Source organism: Lycium ferocissimum, chromosome 9 (assembly GCF_029784015.1).
Source record: "Lycium ferocissimum isolate CSIRO_LF1 chromosome 9, AGI_CSIRO_Lferr_CH_V1, whole genome shotgun sequence".
Lineage (NCBI taxonomy): Eukaryota > Viridiplantae > Streptophyta > Magnoliopsida > Solanales > Solanaceae > Lycium > Lycium ferocissimum.
Window position 1 is genome coordinate 36,027,505 of NC_081350.1, and position 15,789 is coordinate 36,043,293.

At 33.4% G+C, this 15,789-nt stretch overlaps 2 protein-coding genes across 3 annotated transcripts; one reads left to right on the forward strand and one right to left on the reverse strand.

Moving 5' to 3' along the window:
- Positions 1 to 429: 429 nt before the first annotated feature.
- Positions 430 to 6,363, forward strand: LOC132030498 (uncharacterized). Of its 2 annotated transcripts, none has more exons than XM_059420153.1 (9): positions 430 to 868; positions 1,559 to 1,780; positions 1,871 to 1,993; positions 2,083 to 2,120; positions 2,231 to 2,339; positions 2,805 to 5,000; positions 5,216 to 5,371; positions 5,619 to 5,698; positions 5,819 to 6,363. In XM_059420153.1, the coding sequence occupies exons 2-9, from the start codon at positions 1,607 to 1,609 to the stop codon at positions 6,036 to 6,038; spliced, it is 3,096 nt and encodes a 1,031-aa protein (XP_059276136.1). In that variant the 5' UTR covers positions 430 to 868; positions 1,559 to 1,606; the 3' UTR covers positions 6,039 to 6,363. The 2 variants fall into 2 exon arrangements, with proteins under 2 accessions (XP_059276136.1, XP_059276135.1); XM_059420152.1 differs by having other exon boundaries at positions 1,580 to 1,780.
- An 833-nt stretch (positions 6,364 to 7,196) lies between these two features.
- LOC132030499 (protein LURP-one-related 11-like) lies at positions 7,197 to 8,888 on the reverse strand. Its single transcript, XM_059420154.1, has 3 exons — positions 8,549 to 8,888; positions 7,882 to 8,112; positions 7,197 to 7,651 (listed from the first exon to the last, which is right to left on the reverse strand). The coding sequence occupies exons 1-3, from the start codon at positions 8,837 to 8,839 to the stop codon at positions 7,517 to 7,519; spliced, it is 657 nt and encodes a 218-aa protein (XP_059276137.1). The 5' UTR covers positions 8,840 to 8,888; the 3' UTR covers positions 7,197 to 7,516.
- Positions 8,889 to 15,789: the final 6,901 nt, after the last annotated feature.

The window sequence follows — 15,789 nt, forward strand, 5'->3', positions numbered from 1 at the left end:
CTTTCCTTTTTGGTCAGTTCAAAAAAGAATGATACATTTCCTTATTTGACAATAATTTAACTTTAAACTTTACTTTTTACGCTTAACGAGATGATTTATAATCACACAAATATCTTTGGCTTGTTTTTTACCACAAGATTCAAATATCTTCCTTTATTTCTTAAACTCTATGTCCAGTCAAACTATATCACATAAACTATGTAAGTACATTGTCACTATGGATGTGTTTGGTACGACGGAATATATTTTCCACGTATTTTTGTATTTAATCAAATATATCACATAAATTAGAAGGGATGGAGTATTATTTTGCCAAAGTAAAAAAATAAAAAAGAAGAAATATTACTAGTAATATAATATAGTAAGTAAATTGTCACTATGTGAGTACTCATTTTCAAAGGCAACTGTTATATATATATACACACAAAACAAGATACAGAGAGAGAAAGAGAGAGAAAGAAGCACTGTGTGTGTGTGTGTGAAATATAGAAAGGAAACAAAAAACCCACTTCAGATCTACTGATCTCTCTCTTCTCAAACACATTCTTGATTATTTTCACAAGCATTTCATGTAAAACCTCTAAAAATAGCAAAATAGCTCCATTTTAGTTCAATTTCAGTTCACATTACATCCACTCTGTTTAACTCACTGCCACGTGTCTCCTTCTCAGCTGCATGGTCATTTTCCGGCAAGATTCGCCGGAGCTTCATAACTGAGCTCCGGCGAGAGTTTGGGGTGTGTTTTTGTTACAATGTGTTAAATTGAGGGGTTAAAAGTGAATAAAATAAAATGTTTAAGTCTTCAAGATGGAGGAGCGAAAAGAACAAGATCAAAGCTTTATTCAAATTGCAATTTCATGCAACTCAGGTACTATTATTACTCTCATTTTCACATTTTTTTTTTGTTGACAATAAAAGAAACTAAAATGAAGTTTTTTAACAAATTTACATTCTTGGGAGCAAATTTTGTAGTCAAAGATTGATTTTTTTTTTTTTTTTTTTTTTTTTTTTAACTTTCTTTCTATCTAGTGTTGAATGCATTGGAAATAAAAATGTGTAATTGAGTGATTATTTGCACTTCTTTCTAGATTATACAGTAGTAAAGGAAAAGAAAAAAGGGGGTGAAAAAAAAAAACAATTTTTTGATGTGTAATTTGATGTCCAGATTCATGAATGATACAATTTAATTAGTGGGGTAAATGGTTGATTTTTGTTAAAATGGAGTTTAAGGTCTTACATTGTAAAGATCTTTGATTTATACATCATTCTGCATTTTCTTGTCAATGGAGCTGTTTTCTGCTTCCATTTTCCAATTTTAAGTTGTTTTTTGGGACAAGTTACACATTCGGCTGGTCAGTCAAAAATAATTACATTTGCTAGCCAAGTATACAAAAATGTACACTATTATGTATCAAAAATGTATTATACAATAATATACAAAAAATATACATTTGCTGGCTATTATTTTGGTGGGCAGCTATTTATGTCAATTTCTCTATTTTTTTGGGAGGGGGACAATGGGTGGTTGAAGGACTGACTGTTATGCATTGAATGAAAGTGTAATGGTTAATTTGTATAGGTGTCACAAGTATTAGGAGATGCATTAATGGTATCTGTGGTCCCTGCTGATGTTGGAAAGGCAACGGTAAGATCAGAGAAGGCAACGGCTCGTGATGGGAGCTGTTACTGGGAGAATGCAGTTTTCGAAACTGTGAAATTTGTTCGAGAGCCAAAGTCGGGGAAGATTCATGAGAGGATCTATAACTTTGTTGTGGGAACTGTAAGCAACATTTTTGGTTTATGATTTGTTATGTTACATTATGTCCTAATTATGTGAGTTAAATGAATTCTTCGTACGTGTACTTTGTAGGGTTCTTCAAAAGCTGGATTAGTTGGCGAAGCTTCGATTGATTTTTCGAGTTATGCAGATGCAAATAAGGTGTCCTTGGTGTCTCTTCCTCTAAGAAATTCTAAATGTGAAGCTGTGTTGCATGTAAGTCTTTTAACCCTTTTTCAAAAAATGTTTTAGGATTGGTATTTTGTAAATTCTTCGCATTGTAATTGGTTTCTGTTAAATTATAGGTTTCAATACAGAGGATTCAAGATTCTGCTGATCAAAGGTGCTATCCGATTTCTAGAAGTGTTTCATTTTTTTTGTGTGCTTAGTTCTTGATTGCAGGTTGAATCTAAATGACTAAACAAAAGTTTCTGTTTTTTGGTGTTTTAACAGTGTTGTCGAAGAAATCGAAAATGCACAACTTAATACTCAGGACAAAAGCTTGAGATCACAATTAAGCAATGGCGATTTTGAAGAAATACTTGAAGACAATCCTATTGAGGTAAACACATAAAGACCTTGGTGTGATTCTAAGGGAACAAAAAAAGATCTGTTCTCAGATCTGGTCATATTTGGAATCCATATTTTGACTTTACTCTTGAGAGTTTTTAGCCAAACTATCCCTTATCTATGGGAGTAGGACTATTTTGGTCCTTTAAATACGATTCTGAGCATCTTTAGTCCCTTAAGTTTGCTAAAGTGGAGCACCTTTGGTCCAACTAACATTTGAAAAACACTACTAAAAAATACGGCAAAAATTGACCAAAAAATACCGACCAATCTGTCTTGGGATCAATTTCTGAAAGCTTGTAATTGCACTTGGTTCTTGCGTGCGCACACACACACATGCACGCACAAACATGTGTATATGCTGCATATATCAGTCATTCAATCAACTATGCCTCTTTCTTGGTTTTCTGATTCTTGACTGACAAGATTGTGTCATTACTTGTCCTTTATTTTACAGGATGATCTTACCAATAAACCCGTATCACAAAATGGTAGAAATAATGGCAACTTCCGGACATCAAGCGAATCTGATATTACCCTGTCCAGTTCTGGAAGCAGCTCCGGGCTTGATACACCCTCTGAAGTCCCATTGAAGAACAACACGGGCCATCACGAGCAGATAAACTTTCCATCCTCTCTGAATCATCATGTTTTGGTTCCCCAGAAGCAAAATAGCAATATCTCAACAACAACAGTTCCTGAAGAAAGTCCAGATGTACAATGGGAGTGGACGGATGTTGACAAGCTCAAAACAGAGCTCATGGCTATGGCTAGGCAGGCCGACATGACAGATTTGGAACTACAGACTCTTCGGAAACAGATAGTCAAGGAGAGCAAAAGGGGACAGGACCTATTAAAAGAGGTAGCTAGCTTGAAAGAGGAACGAGATTCTTTCAAGGAAGAATGCGATAAACTTAAAGCCTCACAGAGACGTATGGATGAGACAAGGTCCAAAGACAGGTTGCTTTATGACAATGGAGATATTCAGGCTCTTGTAGATGAGCTTAGGCAAGAGCTGAATTACCAAAAGGACCTTAATGCCAATCTTCAGATACAACTTCAGAAGACGCAAGAATCAAATTCTGAACTAATTCTTGCTGTCCGTGATCTAGACGAGATGTTGGGACAGAAAAACCAAGAAATCACTAACCTAGCCAACAAATCGATGACCCCCGATGATGCTGAAAAGTTTCCGGATGTTATCTCCAACTCCAAGCATGAAATGACTGATGAAGATGATGAAGAGCAAAAAGCACTTGAGCAGCTTGTGCGAGATCATACCGATGCCAAGGAAACACATGTGCTAGAGCAAAAAATCATGGACCTACATGGCAAAATCGAGATCTACAGAAGAGACAGAGATGAGTTAGAGATGCAGATGGAGCAACTTGCGCTTGACTATGAGATACTGAAGCAAGAAAACCATGACATTTCGTACAAATTGGAGCAAAGTGAGCTACAGGAACAATTGAAGATGCAGTATGAATGTTCCTCTTCATATGCCTCTGTAAGTCAACTGGAATCCCAGATCGAGAGCTTGGAGAATGAGCTGAAGAAGCAATCTGAAGAACTCTCCGACTCCTTGGTCACGATTAGTGAACTCGAAGCTCAAGTGAGGAACTTGGAGGAAGACCTTGAAAAGCAAGCCCAGGGATTTGAAGCTGATTTAGCGGCGCTTACTCTTGATAAAGTTGAACAGGAGAAGAGAGCTATAAAAGCGGAAGAAGCCTTGAGGAAGACGAGATGGCAAAATGCTAGCACAGCAGAGCGGCTTCAAGAGGAATTTAAACGGCTCTCTGTCCAAATGGCATCCACTTTTGAGGCTAATGAAAAATTGGCTAGCAAAGCGCTGAATGAAGCTAATGAATTCCGCTTAGAGAAAATGCACCTTGAAAATATGCTCCGGAAATCGTCCGAGGAGCTTCAGTCAATCAAAGACCATTATGAAGTTAAGGTTTTCGAGCTTTCCAGCCAGGTGAGTAAAATGTCAGGTCAAATAGAAAAGTTGCAGACAGAAGTTGAAGAAAAATCAACCCAAATAGAGAGACAAGAAGAGCTTGCCAAAGAAAGTCAGCTGCACCTTTCGCAGAAAATTATAATCCTTGAAGCCGAGATTGAAAATCTTCTAACAGACAAGAAAATATCTCCTGATCATGAAGAACAGAAGAATAGCCTGATGGCAGAAATGGACAAGCTGAGGACATCAATTAAAAATATGGAAATGCTTGTCGAACAAGGTCAAAATGAAAGAAGTAAAATGGAGACTAAGCTTGCATTAGTGAGAAAAGAAGCCGAGGAATCTCTTATGGAATTAAACAATATGAGGTCTCTTAAGGATGAGAAGGAGGCATTAGCCGGGAAACTGCATGCAGAAGTAGATAACCTTAAGTCCAGGTGCAATGAGATGAAAAGGATGTTGTTTGAGGACGAGGTGGAGAAAGAAAAATTGAAAAAACAGGTGTCTCAATTAAAAGGTGATCTGAAGAAGAAAGAGGATGCATTTAATGGTCTAGATAAAAAGCTCAAGGATGCTAATGGTCGATTAATAGCTTCTAATGGAATGAAAACAACATCAAGGAACAGCAAATCCATGCCCACATCTGCTGGCTCAAGAGAGGTTGCAGGTCTTAAAGAGAAGATTAAGTTGCTTGAGGTAAATATTTACCAGCATACTCTACCTGAATGCAGTTCTAACCCAATATTAGTTGCCATCTGTTACATATTTTTGATTCTTACTATATACGAAGATTTTCTTTATGTACTTCTAATACTAATATTTATGTGTTCCTTCTCGCTCAAGTCTTGCGTGAATTAGTTCTTGAAATAGCAACTGGTCTTAATTCTGTATCAAATTTTAATGACCAACAGGGTCAAATCAAGCTGAAAGAAAGTACACTTGAAATCTCAACAAATTCATTTTTGGAGAAGGAAAGAGATCTTCAAGACAAAATAGAGGAGTTAGATAGAAGACTAGAAGAACTCAGTCAGAATGCAGAAAGGCTCTCTGAACAAGAGTCCCGAAAGGTCAGCTCCAAGCCATCTAACTCGTTGCTTAAGTTACTTTAGTAAATATCAGCAGCAAACTGTTTGTTCTTCTCTTGAGAACTTATAAACTGCTCGATATAATAACAAATTGTGAGCATACACTTATTATTGCAAGGTTATGGCTTAAGTACCGAAACTCGGTTCAATTTTGAATTGACACATGCAATTTTAGCACGTATTACTTTCTTAGAATAGCATTGTAAGTGCTAGTTCATATATGATACAGGTGATTGAAGAAGTTCTAAGTCCAGGATCTACGATGTTTGCAGAAGATGAAAATCCCTGTCAAATGTTGACAAGGAAGAGGTACGAGTTCTCATATTATTTTTAGCTTTTTCTTTCAAATCATGGTCGGATAGTTTACAAGAAATATGAATGTGTCCTTTCTTTATCATTTTGCTAATTGGAATACCTTTGTCCTTGCAGCTGCAATGTTTGTTCACTTGACAAGGAAATTGAAGCCTCAGCATCTAATACAAGACATCTCGAGGAATTGTCCAGCGAAATTGAACTCCTGAGGGAGAGAAACAAGGTAATGGAAGATGAACTGAAGGAAATGCAAGAGAGATATTCAGAAATAAGCCTCAAGTTTGCTGAGGTAGAAGGAGAAAGACAACAGCTTGTAATGAAATTGCGAAGACGCTAAAAAGAGAACCTATGAGGCAGTTCCAGGGAGATGATGAAACCAGGTTTTTTCTGCCAGAATATTAAATGTGAATTGTACCAAAAAGAAAAAGAAAATTTAAAATAAATGTATATTGGTGAGATATTTTTCTCTTTTCCCATTTTTTTATATTTTGTCTGTAGCATATAGTGTTTGACTTTAGCTCTGCATATTATACAAGAATGTAAAGTAGTTCACCAAATAGGTTATATGTCTCACTTACAAGTTGTGTAAGAGTACTTTCAGTTGTTTCTGTGAGTAGTGACTGGCAATGTCTTCTGTTTATGAATAGATGTTTTCTTTTCTTTTTTGGTTTCATATTTCATGGACAGAAATCTTTCATTCTTTGATCTACAAAATAAGAATATTGGTACTAGCTATTTGAGCAATGGGAGTAGGATATCTTTACCAATGAGTTTATTTTGGCAGCAGTTTGACTTTAACATTTCCAAAATAGAATTTAACATATATATCAGACTACCTCAGGGCCAATTGTTAACGTTATATCAGGGAAATGGAGGAGTTTTACCTGAATAAGAGGTGAAACTATGGAGTAACTATTTTCTAGTGCCGCTAGGAGGTAGCATATATCTAGTGGAATAGTCGAAGTGTGTGTAATCTGATCTAGACATCACTGTTATAAAATAAAAAAGAAAGCTAGTATATAACTATAATCTGTGATGTGTAATAGTAGGACTGTAGAAAGAAATATTATTCTGAACTACAGTGAAGTTACGGATTCACTTTGCTGCCATAAATAGGAGTAAGGCCTAGAGAATGTCTATAAAATGGTTAATAATCTATCACATCAGTTAGATTTTGTTCCAATTTGTGTGTCATACATATATCACCGGGGGCGGGGGGGTTGGGCCAACCTCTGAGAAATATTGAACTGTGTAGGGATCCAATTAGTCTAATTTTTCTAGTTTGTTAAACTAATGTAACTAATTTTATATCAGTCATGCTGTGTGAATTTACTTGCTGCATATGCACTGTTCTCTGCTTATATACAAATGGAATATATCAAAGCAGAGGTGACAAATGAGCAGTTTAGATTAAATTTGGGCGAGTTAAATAGTTGAATCAATAAATAGGTCATGATCCAATAGCTTGGATCAAGATTGGTCAAGTAACAAATCATAATTCAAACTGTCCAACCTGACACATAGATAATTGATTGTACACTTCGATATTCATCAAACGATTACATCCAAGCAACTCATCCCTTAAAGTACAGAGTACAGACTATAATCAAGTTCTACTATAGAGGGATATTGCAATTATTGAAGAGAAAAAGTAACTAGGACTCTTAAAGCACTTATAACTTTGACTTATTTTTATTATTTTGACTTGAAAATAAGTGTTTAAAAGCACTTTTTTTTTTATCTTATTCAAACACTACAAAAGTGCTTCAAAACACTTAAATTAAGCCAATCCAAACAGGTTTTTAATACTAATATTCAAATTCTGTGATGGATGAGACCACAAACAGTGACAAGAGCCATAACTAATGAGTGATCAACATGAGGTTCCACCACCAATGTTAATACATCATTTCCGAAAAGTACTCCTGAACTTGCTTGTTTTTGTTTTACCTGATAATAAACACAAAGTCACAAGCACTATTAGAGAAAGAATAATAACTTATAAACACCGACAATGTAATTTTTTTTTCAACACGAGTAGTGTATCTTAACTAGTCGTAGCAAGTAATATGCCCTGTTTTCTGATTATTAATCCAAGATTTCGACGAACGGTTATATATAATTATCTTTCAGATGATTTGATAAATTAATATAATTATCTCAAAAAGGTAGTGACTAACCTCTGCAACAAGTCTGCCATGTTGGTTCACAATCTTAATTGATGTTGTGCCAAGGATAATGTTATAGCAACTTGATTCCGAATTACATCCCAATATAACATTATAGTAATTCATATTATCTCCCCTACGGACATTGTGAATTTTCTTCACTTGAAACCACGGTATCTCCTTACTAGTCACTCCATCATAACTCCATTTATAGCCCTCCCAATGGCCAAAAACTGGAACTTTCTGAGGAAAAATGCAGAAAATATGTTAGCATCGAACGTTGAAGATATAATAAAATAAATAAAAATGTAGTTTCTTAACAATTTAATTTTTTAGATAAAGTGGTCACACAACATGTACACTTACAAAAAAAAAAAGAATTAGCTACAAAATTCATCGCTAAAATAGCTCGTAGCTAACAAGATTATTTGTAAATCTGTTGCTAATCCGTTACTAAATAGAATAAACAACAATTGTTTACTGTTTAGTGAAAGAAGTTATTCTATTTTTATTTTTTTTGGTAGTGATATCAAAGCAGACAACGTTCTGAATTCAAGACTTGTCGCCAACAATTATCAGAAAGAAGTTTCACGTGTTCGGGTTATAATAAAATAGTTTTTACATGCTCGGCTTGTAAAAAAGAATCAATCCGGCAGGTGAGGGCCCAACCTATGCTTACCCTATTTCGAATAGAAAAGAGCACTCTGCCATTGGAATCCATGAGATGGACTTCTTTGCTACGTTTTATGTTGTAGTTGTCAATTCGATAAATAATTTGGCCTTTTGAGTCATAAACAGTGCATCCATTTCCATGGTAGACTAGAGATTTCATCCACAAAGTGAATATTTCTCTACTTGGGCTCACATAACAGTTAGAGGAATTAATAGAAGAAGAAGAAGAAGAAGAAGAAGAAGAAGAAGAAATTGTACTTAGGTTTGATTTGGTAGGGTAAACTTTAGCCATTGACATAATTGGCTTAATTTTGAGAGTGAATTGGAAATATTTTGAGGGGAAGAAGACACTAGAAAGGGGTATATATACTCCCAAAAGAATAAATATGAAATGGGATCAACTAAGGGAAGAGAGAACCATGCAAGTACTAAAGTTTTCCACTTTCTTGGTTACTTCTTATTGGCTAATTGCAAGAAACGTGTAAATATTAATTAACTTACTTTTTATTTTTTATTTTTATAGTGGTGTTAGAGGTACATCTTGATTGTATTACATCATATATCTGCTCACTCCACCAACACAACAGATAAGAAGGAATCATCTTGCATTTCTTCTTTCACCTATAATTTAAATCCTAATCTCCAAAATCATTACTAAAAAATGTGAATTTTCAATGAAATTTTCCAAAGGAATTCATTGAAATTGGTGTGTCGAAAATGTTTTCTACCTATTTTCTGCCAAAATATCATATTTTCGATCATCTTCCGATAAAAACATACGTTGGAAATTGACTATTAAGCCACATATCTTGAATGCTAATATTATCCCTTCTTATTTATTCCCTATTAAAAAAAGTAGAAAAGGATGTAAAGGAAACAAAGAGGAAAAAAGAAGGGAATATATGAAAAAGTCAATTTCTGAAACAGCTAGATATATATGGGCATTGACGGTTGACACTTAAAACATGTACACATTAGTGAATCGATGGTGGTTTCTTTTTGGCTAATTTACAAACCGTTAAGAAGAAATTCTTTAGATTCTTATACTTTTTGAACTAGCTGGAGAGTTCTAATTAATAAGCGTTATATCAGCATCTTCTAGCTGTACATGGTACCTACGTACTCATAAACATAATATCGAACTATATTCCAATCAAAGGACGGACGTACTCTAGAGAGACAACAATGTGTTTGGTCAATCTTTCAAAATCTGTTTATTTTGAAAAGTGTTTTTGTCAAAAGCAAAAAAGTTCTTTTGGGGATTCGCAATTTGTGTTCGGCTAACGAATTTGAAAAATACTGTTGTCAATATTACAACAGTAATTTGTGCTTGACTAAGCTCTCAAATGTGTAATTAGGAGAAAGCTATTTCTTTCAGCTTATGAAAAGCAGTTTCCACTACTATTCAAAAATACTTATTTTTCATATACGATTTCGATAATTTCAAAACAATTTCTTCTTCTTTTTCTAGCGCTATTTCTCTTACACACATATGTAAAGTCTATGTGGTTTGAACTTAGACAACCGATTTTGTCATAATATATTTCTTGGGGTGTAAATGGTTCGATTCAATTAGTTATCTAAAAGAAAAAAAAAATTACATCAATTTTTCTGTATTTTGTATTGCATATAATCAGAATTTGACCTTTTGGAAATCGTTCAAATAAGCTTGATTTTTCTTTGATATCGACACACTTCAATTAATTTTAGGTACTTTTCTAAAAGGTCACCTAAGAGTCGACTATTATTAAGATGTTTCATTTATTATGTAAAAGAATAACAAAAGTTAATACTAAACACAAAGTATAAATTGAGACGGTACTTGAATCACACTTTATATCATTGCATGATGTGTCTGATAGAATATTTACTAACTACCGTCCTCTAAAATTATATTCTTCTTAAAATAATAGGCTATAAGCTCCTCCTCAGTAATAACTGTCATGTCTAACCGGAAAATTAAAGTTAATATTAGAGAATAAATCCGCGTTTCGCGCGGTTGGCTAAATGAATTCTTCTTTGGAAAGATTAGAGCCCCTGAAAACGAGGATAGCATCTATAAATTTATCATTGGGAGCTACAATTTCAATATTAATGTTTTTTTACGTAATTTATAAAACAGTAAATCAAGAAATACATTTGTCAACAATATTAAAATTATATTGTCTGTGATATTTTAGAAAGGTGAGAATAAAAATATAAGAAAGTGATAATTATCTACATCTCCAAACCCATGACCACTTTAATAACCACTGAATGATTGAATTTTTGCTTGTCCACAAAATTTATGAATTTAATGGACATATATTTGGAATAACAAATTGAAGCGGAACCAATTACTTGTTCCTCTATCTTAATTAAAACTTAACAAAACTTCCACGAAATAGTATATACAGTAGGGGTAAGCGTTCGGTTCTTCGGTTCGGTTTTATCAAACTTCGGTTCGGCTATTTCGGTTTCGATTTTTTGAAGGTGGACACCGAACACCGACGGTTCTTTCGGTTTCAGTTTTTTGAAGTTCGGTTCGGTTCGGTTTCATTTTTTTCAATTCGGTTTTTTTGATATAATATTAGAAGCGATTCCATTTACACTAATTCATATTCTCAAAAGCAATAAAACATAAAACTGACAAATTGAAATCAAAATCAAACAAACATAGGATACAAGAAAGTAAAACCTTAACCATAATATAGGATTACTAGGTGTTATATACATACAGTAAGAATAATTAAGAAAATACATAAAGGACATACATTAATCTTAAAGACACATCCTAGTCACCTATCTTTGTTAAGGATATTTCATTTTCTCAACTGAAGTGGAAAATTAGGGATACAAAAGTAAAAGAGGGCTTGTTACAATTGGGTCTATTTTGGGCTTAAACTTAATGGGCCTGGACTATTTTAATTTTTTTTGGGTGATGTATTAAATTTCGGTTCGGTTTCATCAAAGTTCGATTCGGCTATTTCGGTTTCGGTTTTTTGAAGGTGGACACCGAACACCGAACCAAACTAGTTCGGTTCGGTTCTTTCGGTTTCGGTTTCTTGAAGTTCGGTTCGGTTCGATCCGATTTTTCGATTTTCGGTATTTATGCCCAGCCCTAATATACAGTCCTCCTCGTTGATCCCTATGATTGTATACAAAAGAGACAAAAATTGCAACACTACAACACCGACGAAAGTAGATTTATTTGTAAATATAAAAAGGAACGAAAAGAATCAATACATTTCTTTATTTTTCTTTACGCAATAAATGTTTCACTATATAGTTTTCCATGTTCTACTTGTTCAAAATCATAATTTAATGCCGCTATCAATATATAAAACCAGCAAATTACGTAAAACAAAATAAAACTACAAATATATAATTGTTGTACATGTCACGACACATCAGTAAGGTGAAAAATAATGAAAGTGAATTTGAATTAATCACAAATATTATATATTCACATCGTATTAGCAAAAAACGTCATCGAAGAATGTAATGAGATGGTTCTTCCATATTTAGCTAAAGATCTCGAATTTGAGCCTCGAGAATTAATGAAGAAATCCCTCATAGAAGGTCATGTTGGATAATCCCAGTGATCCCATGAGTTAATTTTGTTACCAACCTCTTTACTATACAATTTTTCTATTTAGTGCATAAAAGTTATTTGTAGTAAAATTGCTGGACTAAAAATAGGAATAAGAAAGTACTCAACCATTAAAAATTATTTAAAATATATATAAAAATATATAAGAGGTAGAAACATTAAATTACCTCCTCATTAGTTATCCAAGTTAATTAGAATAAGAATAAGAATCCAAACAGCTAGAATATAAGAAATAAACAGATTAATTAGAGGATAAACTGTTGGGAATATAATAAGAACCAAGCCATCGTTATAAATTAATTATGTATTATAATTTTATCATCATAAAATGTAATACAGTACTAAATGGTAGGGGAAAAGAAAGAAACAATATTGAATAAAATAACGTACAAATAACACGAAGAGCTAGAATGGATATGGAATCATATTTTTTGGACCTGAATCAGACAGGGAAAAAACAAAAATACTTACAAATAGAACTGTAGTTAGATCCAAGTATTACAAGAAATGACAATAAAAGAAAATGAAAAAGCAAAATCGCATTTTAATTGATATCATCAAACTAACTTCTAACGGTCTATAGTAAAAGCATGCTTTATTCAATGTATAATATGCTAGAACACCTATGAGAATCAACTCCAAAAATATTATATACGGTATTCATTGAAAAGGGATATATAAATATTATATAAAGTAGATGATGAACCCGAATGTGATCAATGATGCCAAATGTTGCCACTGCACTCTTTCACCTATTCATGTGAAGATACAAAATATGGAGAAAGACATGTTTTATGAAGTTAGATTAATTTTTTTTTTAGGATTAACCAAATTTTAAGACAACTTTCCTATTGTCAAGACCTTTTGAACAAAACACATGGATGGGTAATTTAATCATCATTATCAGACCTCAAAAGAAAAATAAAAACCTCCCACAAAATATGCAAAATTTCAATATTATGCTAGTGAGAAATTTAAATAACACTAATGAAATGCATAATTACCCATTCAAGAACATCTGGAGGAAGAAAAATAAGGGCAAAGAGGAGGACATTCTTAGTTGGTTGGCTGTTGGAGAAGCCCCATATTTCTACGTTGTAATATTGTTTTATTGCATAATTAATCACTAAATTAATGACATTGACTTTTCAACTTTCTAAACTGAAAAAGACATGGTAATTAAGAGAATTAATGTGATTAAAAATTTACTTCTAGGTTTTATAATATAGAATATAAGTAGAAAAATTTAAGAAAAATGCCCAAAAAATGAGTAAAAAAATAAATGTGATCCTTGGCCAAAGAGAGGTGCCACATCACTCTTTTCTTGCCTAGCTTTATATTATATAGAGATTAGATATTAATGCATAAATTAACTTTGTTAGAAAATTCACTTACGAAATAATATAGATGGTGAAGATGTTGTCTACTGTGAACCAATATTGGGTTATTTACATAGAGAGATGAAAAAAATTACGGAAAATCCAACAATTATACAATCTTTTTCCTTATGTAACACGTTGGGATGCACCTTTAGTTTATGGTCAAATATTGTATAAAATTTATGTGTCGGTGTTCTCCCTAGCTAGTATGGTGTTAAAGGTTCAGTTTGCACTAAATAAAGTTGCATACATATTATTTAATCCAGTGAGCTTTGACAAAAAGAAAAGGAATATTTTTCTTAAATACATTTTTAACGAAGTATTGAGTCAATAAAAGAGTGGAAGAGGTATGCGTATTTCGAATATAAGAATATTTGATTTGATTGAAACCCTTTCTCCTGCATTATTTGTGATTAGTTTAGTAGTAGTAGCAGTAGAATCAATGTGCCAAAATCCCAATATAACACGAAAGAGAAAGATATGGAGGACTTAAAAGAATTCAAAAGAAATGCTAACCCTTTATATTTTAAAGTAATATAATCGTCGATGTCAAAATATTTTACACTATCAAAGTCACCCCAAGGATATAAAGCCTTTCAAAAATTTGGGATTGTAATTTTAAAAATAAGATTAATTATCTTGTACCGGTGTGAGAGATTACTTAGAAACCATACTGAATGAACGACTTGAAAAGGTATCAATAGACATCTCGATCGTACAAAACTACTAAAAAACATGAAGCAGCGATGGACACATTTCATAGCTAAATAACAAAATTCGTTAGTAATCCTATTTAAAATGAATTATCAAAAACATTTATTAGGTACGAGCTATTTAGCGACAAATTAGCAATGACGTGAGTAACTAATTTCAATTTTTGTTGTAGTGCGGGGTTAGCTAATTTTTTTTTTTTTTTTTTTTTGTAGTGCGAGGAGAGGTTCACTATGATGGTGATACTTTTTTTTCATTTAAGAAAAAGTGAAATGTATATAGGGGCCATCCTTTTGTTGCAGCAGATCTTTCTTACTATAATAGGTAAAGATAACTGTAAAAAGAATACTTACATTGATGGTGTATATATATAACTTAAGTTCATTATTGCTAGATATCGGATTTTTGCATAGACAAAAAGCATTAGATAATTTTTGTGCTCGCCCTAAATTTTTGTTGACAGAGTAATCTGATATTCACACTAACAAATCAAGCTAGTAGTTATTTAATGAAATAATCGATCTAAGTGCGTGCAATGGAAAATGGAAAACGGATAACAAAAACAGAAAGATGTTGAAGTAAAGGATCGTGACATTTACTCCATAGCTTCCATTGATGAAGCTTTCGAAGCTTGAATTGAAAGAGTGAAATGAGAGAGAGAGTGAAAGCTACTAATTGATAGAGAGAAGAATGAGTTTGTGCAAGTGCAAACTGCATTTGATTTCATAGAAGCAAAGTATATATATACACGTGTAGAGGAGAGAGAAAAATATATCCAACTAACTAACTAACTGCATATCTCCTAAATTACAGAAATTCTACAGCTGGCATTTAATACAATAAGTAACCAACTAATCATGTTCTAACTAACTAAGCTAATCTTAACACCCCCCCTCAAGTTGGAAGGGAGTTGTCCACTGCCAACTTGAGCAGGATTGAGTCATGTTTGACACCAGTTAGAGCTTTGGTGAAGATATCAGCCAATTGGTTTGTTGTTGAAATGTGGTACAGACTGATCAAACCTTCATGTAGCTTATCTCTGACAAAATGGCAATCAACCTCTATGTGCTTGGTTCTTTCATGGAAAACAGGATTTTTAGCTATGTGGATTGCTGCTTGACTATCACAATACACTAGAATAGGCAGCTTGCATGGCATGGTCAGCTCTGTAAGCAATCTTTCCATCCAAACAAGTTCACCAACCACTTTCTTCTTTGCTCATGCTAGAACTTGCTTTGAGGATAAAGAGATAGTAGATTGTTTTTTTGATTTCCAACTAATTGGACAGTCACCTAAGAGGACAAGATACCCACTAACAAATTTTCTTGAATTTGGGCAAGAGGCCCAATCTAAATCACAATAGGCTGAAATGGAGAAATCTAGTTTATTGGATAGAAAAATTCCCAAAGTAGGATCAGTTTTGAGGTATTTAAGTACATGAAAAGCAGCTTTCAGATGTGTGTCCCTAGGACTTTGCATGAACTAACTGAGATGTTGCACATTGTATGCAATGTCTAGTCTAGTATTTGTGAGAAAGTTCAATTTCCCCACCAACTTTCTGTAGTA

What these genes read in the sequence shown, in the direction of transcription:
- LOC132030499 (XM_059420154.1), bottom strand. Translation starts at nt 8,839, where the DNA reads ATGTCAATGGCTAAAGTTTACCCTACCAAATCAAACCTAAGTACAATT. An exon ending in TCTTTTCTATTCGAAATAGG is followed by an intron (nt 8,113 to 8,548) that starts GTAAGCATAGGT and finishes ATTTTTCCTCAG; the next exon opens with AAAGTTCCAGTTTTTGGCCA. An exon ending in ATGGCAGACTTGTTGCAGAG is followed by an intron (nt 7,652 to 7,881) that starts GTTAGTCACTAC and finishes GTTTATTATCAG; the next exon opens with GTAAAACAAAAACAAGCAAG.
- LOC132030498 (XM_059420152.1), top strand. Translation starts at nt 791, where the DNA reads ATGTTTAAGTCTTCAAGATGGAGGAGCGAAAAGAACAAGATCAAAGCT. An exon ending in ATAACTTTGTTGTGGGAACT is followed by an intron (nt 1,781 to 1,870) that starts GTAAGCAACATT and finishes TGTACTTTGTAG; the next exon opens with GGTTCTTCAAAAGCTGGATT. An exon ending in CAAGATTCTGCTGATCAAAG is followed by an intron (nt 2,121 to 2,230) that starts GTGCTATCCGAT and finishes GTGTTTTAACAG; the next exon opens with TGTTGTCGAAGAAATCGAAA.